The sequence below is a fragment of the Macaca thibetana genome, chromosome 7 (genome assembly GCF_024542745.1).
Source record: "Macaca thibetana thibetana isolate TM-01 chromosome 7, ASM2454274v1, whole genome shotgun sequence".
Lineage (NCBI taxonomy): Eukaryota > Metazoa > Chordata > Mammalia > Primates > Cercopithecidae > Macaca > Macaca thibetana.
This window is the reverse complement of record NC_065584.1, coordinates 149,888,210-149,904,856: the sequence shown is the minus strand read 5'-3', so window position 1 is coordinate 149,904,856 and position 16,647 is coordinate 149,888,210. Positions and strand designations below refer to the sequence as shown.

At 52.5% G+C, this 16,647-nt stretch overlaps 1 protein-coding gene across 1 annotated transcript in view; it reads left to right on the top strand.

The window, feature by feature from the left end:
- Positions 1-262: 262 nt before the first annotated feature.
- IGDCC4 (immunoglobulin superfamily DCC subclass member 4) overlaps positions 263-16,647 on the top strand; it is a 42,163-nt gene continuing 25,778 nt past the window's right edge. Inside the window, 3 exon segments of the mRNA XM_050795916.1 lie at positions 263-332; positions 11,747-12,097; positions 12,783-12,924. Of these exon segments, the coding sequence (XP_050651873.1) occupies positions 263-332; positions 11,747-12,097; positions 12,783-12,924 (563 nt within the window).

The window sequence follows — 16,647 nt, the reverse complement described above, 5'->3', positions numbered from 1 at the left end:
CCCCGGCCGGGCCAGGGCGGCCGCACTCGCCGGGCGCCCCCGCCCGGGCCGCTTGCCCAAGATGGCGATGGAGGGGCGGGCGAGGCGGCAGCGGCCCCGGCCCCCGCGCCGGCCCCAGCTCGGGCCCGGGCCCCCGAGGCCGCGCCCCCGCCCGCGGCGCCGCGCCTCCCCGGGCCACTGACGCCCGGCGCGCCCTCCCCCCCGCGGCGGCGGCCGAGGCGCGGGGAGGCGGCGGCGGCGGCGGCGGCCCGAGCCCAGCCCCATGGCGCGGGGGGACGCCGGCCGCGGCCGCGGGCTCCTAGCGCTGACCTTCTGCCTGCTGGCCGCGCGCGGTAAGGGTGGGCGCCCGGAGAGACGGGAGCGGCTGCGGCGTGAGGGTGCGCCCGCGCCCTGGGCTGCATCGGGCTGCGGGGCTGGCGCGAGCCTGGGTCCCGAGCAAGTGCGGGGACTGCGCGTCCCGGTGCCCGCGGTGCCTGCGCGGGGATCTGCGAGCTGCGGCCGGGGGTCGTTTGCGGCGCGTGCTTGTCCGCACTGAGTGTGTGTCTTTGGTTCGCAGAGTCTGGAGTCGTGTGTGTGTGTGTGTTGGGAGTGCTCCCGCCGTGTCCGCAGTGCGTGCCACGGTCGCGGCGTGGCATCGGCGGGGCGGGTAGCTGCGGTGTCGGTGGCTTTCGCGGGGCGGGCTCTGCCTTGCCTGCGCGTGTCTTGGGTTGAGAGTGTGTGTGAAAGAGGAGGGGACTGGGGTTGTGTCTGCACCTCCATTTGGGTCGGGTGCGTGTGCAATCGTGTTTATGGGGCTGAGCTAATATTTGGCCTTGGCATTTGGGAAGTGTCCTTGCCCGTAGTGGGGGACAGAGCGATGGATGCCGATTGACTGGGGGGGGGTGATAAAACAACACTCAACTTTGCCCAGTGGGTGTGGTTCCTGGGGTCGGTTAAGGAGGGGTAGGGGGAGGTGTTGCTCCCCAAAACCTGTGGCCCGCAGTGGACTGGGGGAGGGGGCAGGAAACCATTTGCTTTCGTGGACATGTCCAGCGCTCGTTCTCAGGATGGGACGCGTGTCACCCCGGCCCCACCCTCCAGGGGCCGACCCGGGAAGCGTGGACGAGGTCAGCAGGGCCTCATCCAGTCCGCAACCCAGTGCGGAGTGGGTACGGGGTAAGTCAAGAGTTGTCCAAGCTGGAGAAAGGGCTGGGGAGGGGAGAGCGGAGTCCCCAAGGGTGTGTATCTAGGGTTCCCGCTTCCACCCACAGCTCTGTTGCTTCCTGTCCGGTGTGCGTTTGGGGGTGGCCCATGGAGAGTGTAGGTGGCAGGGCTGGGAGGGGGATGGGCTGGCCGCTTTGTTCGCCTAGTTCTCGCCTTCCCCGCGGAGGGGGGAGCTGAGGATGTGTCCGGGGAGAGTCGGGGAGGGACTTGGAGGTGGGGGTGGGGAGGGGGATTTCTCTCCAGCTGCTGCGGCTTTCCAGAGAGACTCAGCCAGGCCACGTGGGAGGGAGGCGGGGGAAGGAGACTTCGCCTGGCCAGCCCCAGGCCCATCTCCAGGAAAACCAAACAGCGGGTGGGAAAGTGCCGGGAACTGCTCGGACCCCTTCTGTCCCTACAAAGACACGCCCCTTTCCAGTCCCAACCGCGGATTAAGCTGGAGGCAGCTGCGGGGCTGGGTTTCGGCTGCTGGACCAGGGGAGCCGGGGGCCCTGGCTTGTCAGGTGAAAGGGGCGGAGAAGTGTCAGAGAGGCGTCTGTCCTCCCGGAGCTCAGGGGATTAAGGAATACTTCCCCTGCCCCACCTTCCGCTATTCCGAGGGCTCGTGGAACGAGCTCAGGGTCACACAGCAAAGCCGCATCACGGCTGGGAACCGCACCGGCGCATTATCCAATGCCTTTAGGACCTCCTGCGAGGGACCCAGCTTCCCTGGCCTCTCCCTGCTCCCGAGTGCACAAAATAGGCGAGGGACCGAGTTGCGACGTCTCTTGGTTGCAGTGTGAGCGGCTACAACAGCTTGCCCTGGTCCTCCAAATCTCAGCAGGCCTGGGGACACTCCAGTCGAGTTATGACTAGCCACCCTGATCTGTACCGAGGTCATTCATTCATTCAACAAATATTTATGGAGCACCTTTTGTAAGCTAGCTTGTGCCTAGTGCCTAGAATATAGTAAATAAGGAGGCAGACCTCGTCCCTGGTGCAAAGCTTTCAGTCCGGTGGAGGGGGAAACTGACAAGTCCCCTGCAGTGCCGGGGAAGAGGCAAGGAGGAGGGGCTCTTACACCGGTCTGGGAAGGTCAGCAAAGGCTTCCTGAAGAAAGTGATGAATAGTAGAGCCCAACATGGAGTTAGCCCCGTAGGAGAATGATGATGGGGACAGTTTTCCAGAGAACAGCATGTGCAAACGTTCAGAGGTGATTTAGTTTAGATCATTGGATTAAACTAAATCTAGCTAGCTGGAGTTTAGGGACAAGGGGTGGGTGTGGGGCAGGTGGGGGAAGCATGGAAGGAGATCAGGGAGTATCAAGACAGGAGGCTGAAGAGGGAAGCTAGATCCAGCTCACAAAGGGCTTTCCAGGGCCCACCAAGGTTTCTGGCCTGAGAGTGCCCGTGAGCCCTTGACAGGATTTAAGATCAGCTTTGCATCATCTCATTGCAGCCAGTGTGGGGATGGATTGGGTGGGGCTGGAGGCAGGAAGCTCCAGCTCCTCAGCTCCTCGGAGGCTGTTGTGGCAATCCAGAAGAGAGGATGGTGGCAACTAGCATAGTGGCAGTTGGGGTTGAGCTGCAGTGGCTGCATTCCAGAGGTTTTCAGGAAATAGAATCAGTAGAACTTGAGGATAGATTGAATTTGTAGAGGGTGAGAGAGAGGAAAGTAAGAAATAGGCCAGGCGCGGTGGCTCACGCCTGTAATCCCAGCACTTTGGGAGGCTGAGGCAGGCGGATCACATGAAGTCAGAAGTTCAACACCAGCCTGGCCAACATGGTGAAACCTCATATCTACTAAAAATACAAAAATTAACCAGGTGTGGTGTGCATGCCTGTAATCTCAGCTACTTGGGAGTCTGAGACATGAGAATCGTTTGAACCTGGGAGGTGGAGGTTGCAGTGAGCTGAGGTCGTGCCACTGCACTCCAGCCTGGGCGACAAAGTGAGACTCTGTCTCAAAAAACAAAACAAAACAAAAACATGAGGCAGAATGAAGGACTGATATTGGAGTTAGGATGATGCCTGTGCCTGCCCATCTCCTCCCAATACTGTTCTTGTGTCAGGGACTGGGACCCGTGTGTGAGCGAGTGGCAAGAAGCCGAGCTCTGTTCTTATCACATGCACAAAGGTGGTGCTCTCGCCTCTCCCTTCTTCTCAAGTCAGAATTCGGAGGGTGGGGAACCTAGAGGTCAGTCATAGGAGGCCTCTAAGAACTTAAGAGCTTTCTCCTCACCTGGGAACTCTCCACCTCCTCTATCCCTTTCTCAGCCCAGAGGCTCAGAGGCCAATCTCAGTTATTTGGGGTGGGTCTCTCTCCCCATCTTGGAGGTTAGGAACCAGGTCAAACAGTGGGAGTTTCTTTTAATAATGAATCTTATCCAGAAGGTATCTCAGCCTCCATTGATCCTCTATGTGCTTTCATTACTCAATTAAACACACATTTACATGTAAATTAGCATTTCTTTTCTCCTGAAGTTCTCTCTTTCAAGTTAAGCAATTTCACAATTAGCGCATCATTGAATGTCAGCACTGAAAGGAACTTAGAAATAATTTCAGTCCAGGTGCCATGCGTGGCTCATACCTGTATCCCAGCACTTTGTGTGGCTGAGGCAGGAGGATCGCTTGAGCTGAGTTTGAGACCAGTCTGGGAGACATATTGAAACCTCATTTCTACGGGGAAGAAAAAAAAAAAAAAAGCGTGGCAGGCATGGTGGTGTGCACTGTTATCCTTGCTGCTCAGGAGGCCAAAAGTGGGCGGGCTGCTTGAGCCCAGGAGTTCAAGACTGTGGTAAGCTGTGATAGCTCGCACCACTGTACCACTGTTCTCCTCCCTGTGCAACAGAGTGAGACTCTGTCTCAAAAGAAAAAAGAGAAAGAAAAGAAGAAATAATTTTAGCATGAGCCTGTTTTACAGATGAGAAAACTGAGTGACTTCCCAAAGTTACATGATTAGGGACTGAAATGGAACCACCCTTTCTAGGGATACCCAAGTCCACTCTGCACTCCTCTGTACCATATGAGACATTATCAGCTTTAGGCTCTCCCCTCAAGTAGGTCTATCTGGGCTCTGGAATCCACCCTCCTCCACTTACCCCCCACCCACCTCTTTTTTCTCTCCCATGGTACAGCAACCAGACTTGATACAGAATTCCAGATGCAGAACAGATGTCTACCAGGCAGGCTTGGGAGCAGGGGGAGGAGTATGCACGGCTCTGAGGGAGAGGACCCCAGCCTGGTCAGAGTTGGATGACAGGAGCTAGGGGGCCAAGGAAGGAAAACCAGAGAGTATGTTTTGGGGCCTGACATGCAGAGAAATCAAACCCTGTTACCTGTGCCAACTGGGCTGCCAGCTACTACTGCCTCACTGCTGAGGCTGAGGAGGTATCCTCTGGATTTGGGAGCCCATGGGGTCCTTGGGATCAGGGAAGCAAGGACCAGTAAGCTGTCCTTCAGGTGCAGACCCAAGGCTCCTGGATGGTTCTATAAGGGGCTCATTACCTTGTTAGATTGTTTCCAGGACAGAGTTCTGGCCAGTGAGCAGAACGTACCGGGAGAGACAGGTGGGCACAAGGGAAATATATTTTTTAACCATATGAGCCATACAGCAAGAGAACAGGCAAGGTAGTGATCTCCCCAGCCTGGTCATGTTTAAATACAGGGTTTCTTTCAGTGTGGACTTGCTGTTCTGTCTCTGCTTTTCAAGCGTATTGTGTCAACTGGTGCCACACAGTGTGCTAGGCAGTTTCCACATGTCTTCCTGACATCTTCTCCCGCCCTGAAGGGAGTTACTATTGTTTTTACAGATAAGGAAACTGATGCTTAGAAAAGCACAGGGGGCTCTGTGTCTTATCTTTTCGAGGATGTTTTCATGGATTCACTCATCCATTCAAGAAATGTTTATTGAGCACCTGCTGTGTGTTAGGCACTGTTCCGGGTACTGAGGATTTAGAAAGCTGACTAAGACATAACCCCAAGACTTTGATGCCTAGTTGAGGAGAAAGGCAAGTAAAAAACCTAGAGTGAAGGCTGGGCGTGATGGCTCACACCTGTAATCTCAGCACTTTGGGAGGCCAAGGTGGGTGGATCACTTGAGGTTAGGAGTTCGAGACCAGCCTGGCCAACATGGTGAAATCCCTTCCTACCAAAAAATACAAAAACTAGGCGGGCGTGGTGGCACACACCTGTAGTCCCAGCTACTTAAGAGGCTGAAGCAGGAGAATCACTTGAACCTGGGTGGCAGAGGTAGCAGTGAGCTGAGATCATGCCTCTGCACTCCAACCTGGGTGACAGAGTGAGACTCCCTCTCCCCCACCAAAAAAATATCTGGAGTGACAACTGCGATGATGGGGGTGCCAGCGTTCTACGGGGCAGAAAAAGGAGAGGTGTCTGAAGCAACCAGAGACGTCACAGCTGTTCTAGGGAGTGAGCGCAGCACCAGCAATGCATGGAACAAGATGTGTTTTCAGAGAACTGGCCATGGTTCGCTGTGTGTGGAGGGGCAAAGGGTCTCAGGGGAGCGGGAGGTAGGCAGGTCAAGCTGAGCCTGGCTTTGCTGTCGGATAGGCTGAGGCTAAGCCTCTCCCCTCAGGATTGCAGATGAAGGGAGAGCTGAGGCCTTCCTTGTGTCCCAGGCAACTGTCCCAACTCTCCTTCCAGCTGTTGGGGGGAGGGGCTCAGCATGTGGTAAGGGAGGTGGCCAAGGTGGGGGGCGGGAAGGGAGGTTTCTGGAAGGAACCGACTTGTGTTCCCTGGGAAAGGAGAATGGTGATGGTGTCGTGGGGGAATTTCTCCTGGGCTGAAAACAAGTAGTAAATCTGTTGGGCCCTGAAATTCAGAAGTGAGGAGGCACTGATGTGATGTTTGTGGCAAGTTCCTGGCTTAATGAAGGAGCCATCTTGGCCTCGTTGTTCCCCTCCCCCAGCTACACGCCCCTTCCCTAAGAATTCACTGAAAAATGGAACTCACGCCAGGCCTCCACTAATCCCACGAAACAGCATTGAGCTGGCCCTAGAGCTCAGCAGCGAATCTCCTTTCTGTCTGGGTTCTAATTGGCCTCATAAAATCCAATTTATCCTGTAAGTGGGTAAAATAATCTGTCAGAAAAAGGAGATTGAGAGGTGGCCCTAGGGTTCCCAAATGCAGCAGCTCTGTGTCTCTGGCAGAGTCTCACTGAGGAGATTGAGGAGAAGGGATTATGGGAGGGGCGGCCCCCTCAAGACAGCCGGCGGGCAGCAAGTGTCCACTGGGCACCTGCAATGTGTCCACCCCCACCCTGAGAGGGAGGGCTAAAAATGTTGGGGGTCAGCCATGACAATGGGTTGGGGTGGCAAGAAAGTGCTGGCCATGAAGCTCCTGGACAAATAGGGTCTCCTCCCCAGAGCATCTTTTGTGAAAAGATTTGGTGGTATGGGAACCACACTTACATTAAAACAAATATTGCTGTGTTATGGAGCAGAGTGCAAAATGTGCTAGAGGTTTAAAAGGCAAAACATTTTAAGCAGGCAGTGAGCCTTGTAAATATGTGTTCCTCTGCTGTTGGGAGAATTTGGATGAAAATGTTTGAGAAGTTTGGAGACTCCTCATTTTAAGATTGGGGAAACTGAGGCCGAAAGGACAAAAGTAGCTCACACCGGGTCATGCAACGAACGACTGGACCTAGAACCCAGGACTCTGAGGCCAGGCTTGTCCCACCACACCCCCTTGTCTGTCTAGGCAAGAGTAAGGGACCTCCAAGTTGCTTCAGTTTGAGACTTAGGAAAAACTTTACCTGGGAAGGCAGGAGCAGCCTCATAGAAGGGCTGGCACCTGAGTCCCTAAGGATACGCTTCCTGGGCACAGAAATCAGGTTGGGCACAGAGACAGAGAGAACGCTCTTATTCAGGAGCAGTTGTCTCCTCAATGCTGGGTTCATCACCAAAAAGTCAAAGAGGGCAGTTTTCCCAGACTGTCTCCCGAGAGATGAGACCCCTCCCCAAGCCTCAGTTTCCCCATCTGTGGAATGAGGCTTCTCAGGCTTTGCAGACGTTTCCACTAAAATGCGCTGTCTTGGGCTGCTGGCACAGCACTGCTGCTCTCTGAGGAGGACCCCCTCTTCTCTCTGTGTCTACGTCCCTGTTGCTTTCCCTGTTCCTGCCTTGCTGAGTTCCTCAGAGGTGGGGAAGCCAGACATCTGCTGATCCATGAATATTCAGGAAGGGAATCGGAGCCTCCTCTGGGCTCCCCAGCCAGCCGCCAGCCCCTCTGGCGGCCGTCCTGCTTGCCAGAGCCCAGGCTGCTGACATACCCAGCAGCTGCTCGGGCCCCAACTGTTCACATTGTTTGTTCATCGCAGCAGGGGATTTTCCAAGCCCGGGACATGCTTTAGGGGGCAGGGAGGCTGCCGGAGGGCTCAGGGATTCGTGTCCTGTGGGAGTTTTCTCCCCTGAAATCCAAACCTACTGCTTAGTGGCTGGAATGGGCATTTGGAAGCCGCTGGGCTGAGAGCTGGGCTTGCCTTCCCCCTACCCTGTAGTTGAATCATGGCATCTAGGGCCTTAGAGATAGAAGGGACTGGATGATAAGAACAGCAAATAGCACTTGTACAGCCCTTTACAGTTACAAAGTGCCTGTAAAGAATAAGCTCCCCACCGGGCATGGTGGCTCATGCCTGTAATTCCAGCACTTTGGGGGGGCCAAGGCAGGCAGATCACTTGAGGTCAGCAGTTCGAGACCAGCCTGGCCAACATGGTGAAACCCTGTCACTACTAAGAATATAAACATTAGTCAGGTGTGGTGGTGCATGCCTGTAATCCCAGCTACATAGGAGGCTGAGGCAGGAGAATCACTTGAACCCGGGAGGTGGAGGTTGCAGTGAGCTCAGATCGTGCCACTGTACTCCAGCCTGGGCAACAGAGCACTACTGTCGAAAGAACAAACAAACAAAGAATGAGCTCCCATTCCTTGAGTGATGTCTATTAGGCTCTGAGCTGTAGCCCTGACATACATTGTCTTGTTTAATTCCTTCACGCTTAGTGGCGTCATCTTCATTTTATGCATGTGGAAACTGAGTCCCAGAAACGTTAAGTGGCTTGTCACAGAGCTGGTAGGTGGAGCAGCAAGGTTGAAACCTTGATCTTCTTCCCCAAGGTCAAAAGCTGTTTCCACCACAGCACGTGGCCCATAGTAGCGTGAATGCCACATTGGTTTCCCCAATTAGAATGGAAACTTGGTGAGGGCAGGGGCCGCTTCTCCCTCCTGAACCCACGAGTACTACTGAGGCCAGTTGTGTAGCCAGAGGTGTCCAGCAGAACCCATCTGATGAATTAAGAAAGGCAGCGGCCCAGGTCAGGTCCTGTCTCTCCGTCCGCCCTTCACACTGCAATCCCGGAGCCCTGGCTTCTGCCCTGGCCTCTTTATTTCACGCAGCCATCACTGCTCTTCTCCCCTCACTCTTGTTCGTCTTTGGAGGTGGTGGGAAGGGAGTCTGGAGACTCACAGGGGTTCTAAATGTTGGCCTGTGTGTCCAGGTGTTGGAGAGTGTGGCAGAGACTGAGGTGCACGTGTTCAGGAGTGCAGAGCTATGTTTACCAATTCGTGTGTGGTCTCAATGGTGTTTTATGTTTGTTCAGAAATAGGTGTGTCCATGTCAGCGAATAATCATAGAATCATAGAATCTCAGAGGTCACCTGCTACATTCCAGTGAGCTGGGGTCCGGAAGGGGAAAAGACTGGGCCAAAACCACATGGCTAGACTGTGATGGAGCTGGACCTAGAACCCAGGGTCTCCTGGTTCCCTCACCATTGTTTTGTGCATGTCCCCATGTGGCTCTGTCAGTCCAGACTTGCCTTGTAATGAATATGGGCCATTGTCCCAACCTCTGTCCCTGGTTCCTCTCAGACATGCCATTCTGCCTTGAAGTAAGGAGTCAGACCAGAGCCTAAGAAGGGATCTTGGGCCACTGAGCTTTTATAAGACAAGGAGGCAGCAGGTCAAACTGTTGGGAGACACAATGGGGAGAACCGACCATTTCTCTATGAATAATGGTGGCTGGGTCCTGCTGAATATTGGTTCCAATAATAAACATTGGCCTTTGTGTGTTTTTGCCTTGACCCCGGGATGGCATCCCTTCCTCTACTGTTTCCCTGCTCTCCCCTTTGTGGCAAGGGCAGTGCTGGGGTCTGTAGGCTCTTCTGGGGCCTTGGGAGAAAAAAGAACCCTGGATTGAGTCAGGAGACCTGAATCCTGGCTCTGGCCTCCTGCATGGCCTTGGGTAAATTAGCTGCAGAGAGTGTTGAGCTTCTCCAGTCACCAGGACAGACCAGGCTGCAGGCTGCCAGGGCCTGGAATGAGCCATGGGAGCCTCCTCTCATGCTGGCTCTGAATCCGGCTTGAGTCTAGTCCCTACGTGGGGCACTTAATTCCCAGCAGGATCTGCTCACTTAGTTCATTGTCGGGGAAGGGGAAATGTCTGACTTCCCTTCATCCAGGTGGCTCCCCCAACCAGCTGGGACTTATTTTTGTTTTGTTCATTCAAAATATATAGCATACACACACACACACACACTTTCTCACACTTATAATACATTTTTTTTTTTTTTTGAGACGGAGTCTCACTCTGTCGGCCAGGCTGGAGTGCAGTGGCCGGATCTCAGCTCACTGCAAGCTCCGCCTCCCGGGTTTACGCCATTCTCCTGCCTCAGCCTCCCGAGTAGCTGGGACTACAGGCGCCCGCCACCTCGCCCGGCTAGTTTTTTTGTATTTTTTAGTAGAGACGGGGTTTCACCATGTTAGCCAGGATGGTCTCGATCTCCTGACCTTGTGATCCGCCCGTCTCGGCCTCCCAAAGTGCTGGGATTACAGGCTTGAGCCACCGCGCCCGGCCTATAATACATTTTAAATGTTTCTTGGATACAGTATTTTTCTAGCCTCTGTGTGTGTGTGTATAAAGAGAGACAGAGTGAGAGAGAGATCTACATATGCATATGTATATATTTTAGACAGGATCTCGCTCTGTTACCCAGGCTATAGTGCAGTGGCACAATCACAGCTCACTTCAGCCTCGACCTTCTGGGCTCAAGGGATCCTCCCACCATGCCTGGCTAATAAAAAAAATTTTTTTTGTAATGATGAAGTCTCCTTATGTTACCCAGACTGGTTTCAAACTCCTGGGTTTAAGCAATCCTCCTGCCTCGGCCCTCAACCTCACAAAGTGTTGGGGTTACAGGAGTGAGCCGCCATGCCTGGCCTCCAGTGGCATATTTTTGATTGGATAATAATGACCAATATCATCTGTTAGGTTCCAGGGTAGGGAATGACATTACTGAGCCCCCATTCTGTGTCAGGCACTGTGCTTTTTTTTTTTTTTTTCTTTTTTTGAGACAGAATCTCATTCTGTCACCCAAGCTGGAGTGCAATGGCGCGATCTTGGCTCACTGCAACCTCCACCTCCTGGGTTCAAGCGATTCTCCTGCCTCAGCCTCCTGAGTAGCTGAAAATATAGGTGCGCGCCACCACGCCTGGCTGGTTTTTGTATTTTTAGTAGAGATGGGGTTTCACCATGTTGGTCAGGCTGGTCTCGAACTCCTGACATCGTGATCCACCTGCCTCGGCCTCCCAAAGTGCTGGAATTACAGGCGTGAGCCACCGCGCCCATCCACTATATTCTTTTCTCACACATCATCTCGTTTAATGCTTACAACAGCCCTATGAGAAAGGAATTGCTATGCTTTTTTTTATTTTAGGCAGAGTCTCATTCTGCCACCCAGGCTGGAGTGCAGTGGCGTGATCGTGGCTCACTGTAGCCTTGAACTTCCAGGCTCAGGCGATGCTCCTTGCTTCAGCCTCCTGAGTAGCTGGGACCACAGGCGCATGCCTCCACGTACAGCTAACTTTTTACATTATCTGTACAGATGGGGTCTCTCTGTGTTACCCAGGCTGGTATGCTTTTTCAATTGAGACACAATTTACATACTACAAAATTCACCCTTTATAGTGTTCGACTCAGTGGTTTTTGGTATATTCATATTCACAACGTTGTGCAACCACAGCCACTATCTAATTCTAGAACATTTTCATCACCCCCAAAAGAAACCCTGTACTCATTAGCAGTGACTCCCTGTCCTTCCTCCCCCCAGTCACTGATAATCATTAATCCACTTTCTGTCTTTATGGATTTGCCTTCTCTGGGCATTTCATAGAAATGAGATCATGCAAAATGTGGCATCTTATGACTGGCTTCCTTCACTTAGCGTCAAGTTTTCATGCTACCTTGTAGCATGCATCAGTCCTTCATTCCTTTTGATGGCTGAGTAATCCAGTTATCCATTTATCAGGTGATGGGCTTTTGGGTTGTTTCCACTCTTACTATTATGAATAATGCTGCTATGAGGAAACAGCAGCGGGGAAGACAGGCACAGAGGAGGGCAGCCGTTTGTCCAAAGTCACAGTTAGTAAGGGGAGAACCGGGATCCAGATGCAGGTCTTTCTCCTTGATTTGCCCCCCTGCTCGGGTGACTCAGGAGCAGAGGCTGTGGGAGGTGGGGGGACACACACTGATGGCCCCATGCTCCTCCTCTATGCAGGGGGGCTGCTGTTGCCCCAGGAGACGACTGTGGAGCTGCGCTGTGGAGTGGGGCCGCTACAAGTGATCCTGGGCCCAGAGCAGGCTGCAGTGCTGAACTGTAGCCTGGGGGCTGCTGCCACTGGACCCCCCACCAGGGTGACCTGGAGCAAGGATGGGGACACCCTGCTGGAGCACGACCACCTACACCTGCTGCCCAATGGTTCCCTGTGGCTGTCCCAGCCACTAGCACCCAATGGCAGTGACGAGGCAGTCCCTGAGGCTGTGGGGGTCATTGAAGGCAGCTATTCGTGCCTGGCCCACGGCCCCCTCGGAGTGCTGGCCAGCCAGGCTGCTGTCGTCAAGCTTGCCAGTAAGTGCTTGCATCGGGGGGCTGAGGCTGAAACCTAGACTTGGGGTGTGTGAAGTGGGATCTGCAGTTAGTTACTTGCACAAATGCCTCTCTCTTGAGCCCACTCCCCCTTTCCCTGCCTCCCATCCTGCTCAATAGGTCTCTTCCTGGTATTGTCTATCCTCATTCTTGGGTATTCCATAATCTTCCACTTCTTCTCCACTCCCCTGTTCCTTCTGCCTTTCTTTCCCTTTGAGTCCTAGAGTCTGGGCTTGTGCTTTCCTCCAGGGAGCCTGCCAGAGTGCCCCCTTTGTGTCAGAGGCACAAAGCTGCCTCCTAAGGGAACTGCACGGCAGGTGGAACATGTGGAGTCAAACCCCACGCTCCAGCCTTACCCCTTAGGGGCCTCTCAGGAGGCACAGATCACCATGAAATAACTTTCAGGCCAGAAGAAATGTGCATCTTACTGTATAGTTTGACCATCACGATGATGTTGGGCAGGGAGGCTTTGGAATTCATTCTGCTGGCAGCATCTGACCACTAATCACCACTTCTTGTTGTGTCTCCCTCGGTCTGAATTGGCTCTGCTTGTGTTTCTATGACTCTGTTTCTGTGTCTCCACGCGGACGTGTTTCACTGTTTGTGCTTGCTGTGGCCTCTCTCTCCTACTCCTCTCCCGTGCCTGCCTGTGTCTCATTGTCCCCAGCACTCGCAGACTTCTCTCTGCACCCGGAGTCTCAGACGGTGGAGGAGAACGGGACAGCTCGCTTTGAGTGCCACATTGAAGGGCTGCCAGCTCCCATCATTTCTTGGGAGAAGGACCAGGTGACATTGCCTGAGGAGCCTCGGTGAGTGCCCTGTAGGGGAGCGGGTCCTGGTAGGTGGGGTAGAGAGGGCTCTGGGGTGCGCTCAGAGCTGAGATTCTTAGAGTCAAGGTAGCTGCATTTACCTAAGCTGACTTGAGTGTCAAGCACCGCCTGACTCCTGGCTCATGTCTGGTCCCAAAGAGAAGTTGGACAAGAAGTTTTTGCTCCCTGGGAGGAAAGCCACCCACTGAACTGTGGAGCCTGGGTGGGTGTCGTAGTAGAGTCCTTCCCAGCACATCTAGTCCAACCACTTGCTTTACTGTGGAGACTGAGGGCCAGAGAGGAGCTGTGGTTTATCCCAAGCCATGCCGTGAGCCATTGGCAGAATGCTGGTTGTCTGTTGAGGGCTCCCGGAGGCTGCTGGGAAGGTTTTCTCTTTTCAGGGTTCCTCCGGAGTTTCCACTCTAGATGCATCACTTCTCTCTCAGTTCCAGCCAGTGGGGCGCAGCCCTCTGAGAAGTGAATTGTAGAGGTCTTTCCTCTTTCCCTCTCCTCTTTCTCTGTAAAGGCAATGGATGGGTAGAGCAATCCCAGGGAAGAGCTTCCAGGGCAGAAGGGAAGCAGAGGCTAGGCCCTGGACTTGGTCCCTCTTGTGGCTTCCTGGGTAGGTCCAGATGTGTATACAGTGTGACCAGAAACCACAAGGCTCATTTGCATCTGTGGTCTCTGAGTTGGTCTCATGACTCAGTCATCACCCGCTAAATTCTTATGTATCTTTGGAAATGTGGCTCCAAGGCCTTTCCCAGTCACCCTGCAGTCCTCCCACTATATCTCCGTAGCCGTAGTTACCAGCTAGATCCTTCTCCCGTCCTGGTGGAAGTGGGGTTCCTCAGGCTCTGAAACACTGCCCTTTCTCCTCTGGAACCAACCTTCTCTTGCCTGTGTCGCATTGTCCCAGCTCCTCTGACTTTTGCCCATGTGTGGATAAAATTGGGGGTTGTAGGAGAAACTTTGGGGTAGAAAAGCCACAAGATAGTTGTGAGGGAGGAAGAGGATGAGCGGTCCATACATAAGAGATCCTGGTTGGGTGTGGTGACTCACGCCTGTCATCCCAACATTTTGGAAGGACAAAGCAGGAGGATCGCTTGAGCCCAGGAGTTCAAGATCAGCCTATGCAAAATATCGAAACCCTGTCTGTATAAAAAATACAAAAATAACCCAGCGTGGCAGTGTGGCGCCTGTGGTCCCTGCTACTTGGGAGGCTGAGAGAGATCACTTGGAGATCGAGGCTACAGTGAGCTGTGATAATGCCACTGCATTCCAGCCAGCCTGGGTAACACACCGAGACCCTGTCTCAAAAAAAAAAAAAAAAAAAAAAAGAGAGAGAGAGATCCTGTTGACTTTGGTGACACTGGTCCTCAGAGAGTCACTTCTCACCCAGCCTATTCTCCTTCCCACCTATGAAATGAAAGGGAAAACAAATGAAAGTTGATTTAGATTGTGGTTTCCCAAAGTGTGGCTTTTATAGAATGTTAGTCCCTTTAAATGTTTCTTGAATGAAGTATTCTATGATCAAATAAGAACAGGAAACTGCCTGTAAATCTCCCTCCTGGAGTTGGCAAGACCCTGAGAAGGGGTGTAATGAGAATCTGTGGGCCTTGTTTAATCGAGCACTTCCCAGGCTCGTTTGCCCAGGAGCCCCTTAACATCCCATGAATGAGCATTCTAGAGAGTGAACCCTGGGAAATGCTGACCCAGCCTTTCTAATGCTGACATTTTCAGTTCTGTGCCTTTCTAAATGTGGAGGCTCTCACCACTGTGCGATGACGGGTGCCTCCTGGGAGTTCCGTGAACCCAGAACAGATGATCTGGGCAAGTGAGAACCAAGCGAGAGCCTACTCCTGATGCCCCCCAGAGAGGGGAGCAGAGGGCAGCAAAATCTCCCCATGTTGAAAGTCACAACATGAACCACTTAATGGGAGTGTACCTTGGGCCAGGCACTGTGCTGCGCCTTTTACATGTTTTCTCACTTAACCCTTCCAATCATCCTTTAACATAGGTATTTCTTATTTTCATATCTTCCTCTATTTACTTTTAATTTATATTTCTAGCAGATGCATTTTTTAAATTCATATCAATGTGGCTGGGCGCAGTGGCTCACGCCTGTACTCCCAACACTTTGGGAGCCAAGATGGGTGGATCGCTTGAGCTCAGGAGTTAGAGACCAACCTGGGCAATATGGTGAAACGTCATCTCTCAAAAAATACAAAACTAAGGCCTGGTGTGGTGGCTCACACCTGTAATCCCAGCACTTTGAGAAGCTGAGGTGGGTTGATCACAAGGTCAGGAGTTTGAGACCAGCCTGACCAACTTGGTGAAACCCTATCTCTACAAAAAAAAAAAAAAAATTAGCCAGGCGTGGTGTCACATGCCTGTAATCCCAGCTACTCAGGAGGCTGAGGCAGGAGAATCACTTGAACCCAGGAGGCAGAAGTCGCAATGACCCAAGATAGCACCACTTCACTCCAGCCTGGGTGACAGAGCAAGACTCTGTCTAAAAAAAAGAAAACAAATGGTAGAGGTTGCAGTGAGCCAAGATGGCGCCATTGCACTCCAGCCTGGGTGATGGAGGAAGACTCCATCTCAAAATAATAATAATAATAATAAATTATATTGTACATACTAAGTTTTTTGTTGAATCATCTTTTCTTTTCAAAAACAAAAATGGGATTATATTGCAACTTTAATTTTTTTTTTTCTCTTACCACTTCATGAACATTCAGGTCTGTACATATGAATATGGTAGGTATTTTTATCTGGATTTTTTTTTTTTTTTTTTTTTTTTTTTGAGACGGAGTCTCGCTCTGTCGCCCAGGCTGGAGTGCAGTGGCACAATCTCGGCTCACTGCAAGCTCCGCCTCCCGGGTTCACGACATTCTCCTGCCTCAGCCTCCCGAGTAGCTGGGACTACAGGCGCCCGCCACCTCGCCCGGCTAGTTTTTTTGTATTTTTTAGTAGAGACGGGGTTTCACCATGTTAGCCAGGATGGTCTCGATCTCCTGACCTTGTGATCCACCCGTCTCGGCCTCCCAAAGTGCCGGGATTACAGGCTTGAGCCACCGCGCCCGGCTTATCTGGATTGTTAAATGAGGGATTGGAGGATCAGAGACAGAAATAACTTGCCCCAGGTCACACAGCTTAGTACTCAAGAGTGTCAGACTCCAGCACCCTGTGTGGAGGATACACAGGCTTCTGGTAGGTGTCATTTAGTAGTTGGGTGCAGAACCAGAGAGGTCTGAAGGAGTTTGTATCACATTACGACTATAATTTTTTTAAAAATTAAAATTGGGTTTAGAAATCTGTAGTCCAACTGTGGCTGGGAGCAGATAAGTTACTTCCCCAAAGCTTCTCAGCAAACCAGTGGGTTTCAGACCTCCCCACCATCCCCAACGTCTAGCTCAGGTGTCATCCCCTGAAGCCACAAACCTAACCCAGGAGGCCAGAGCTGCCAGTTTCTGGACTCTGGGAGTGTTTGCCCCCAAGTCCTTTGAAAAGTGATCCTCATCTATAAATAAGCTGGGCTCGCATGTCCCGGCACATTGTGTAGGGGGAATAAAGAAATGTCTAAAACAGCAACTTGATTATGCCCAAGGTATGTATTTTTACACATGCCCAGATATAGTGCATGCACAAATATGCTATTCATAAACTCAGCCCAGTGGTTTGAAGGAGACCATATGCCTTGGTGTAGTGTGTGCACATGTG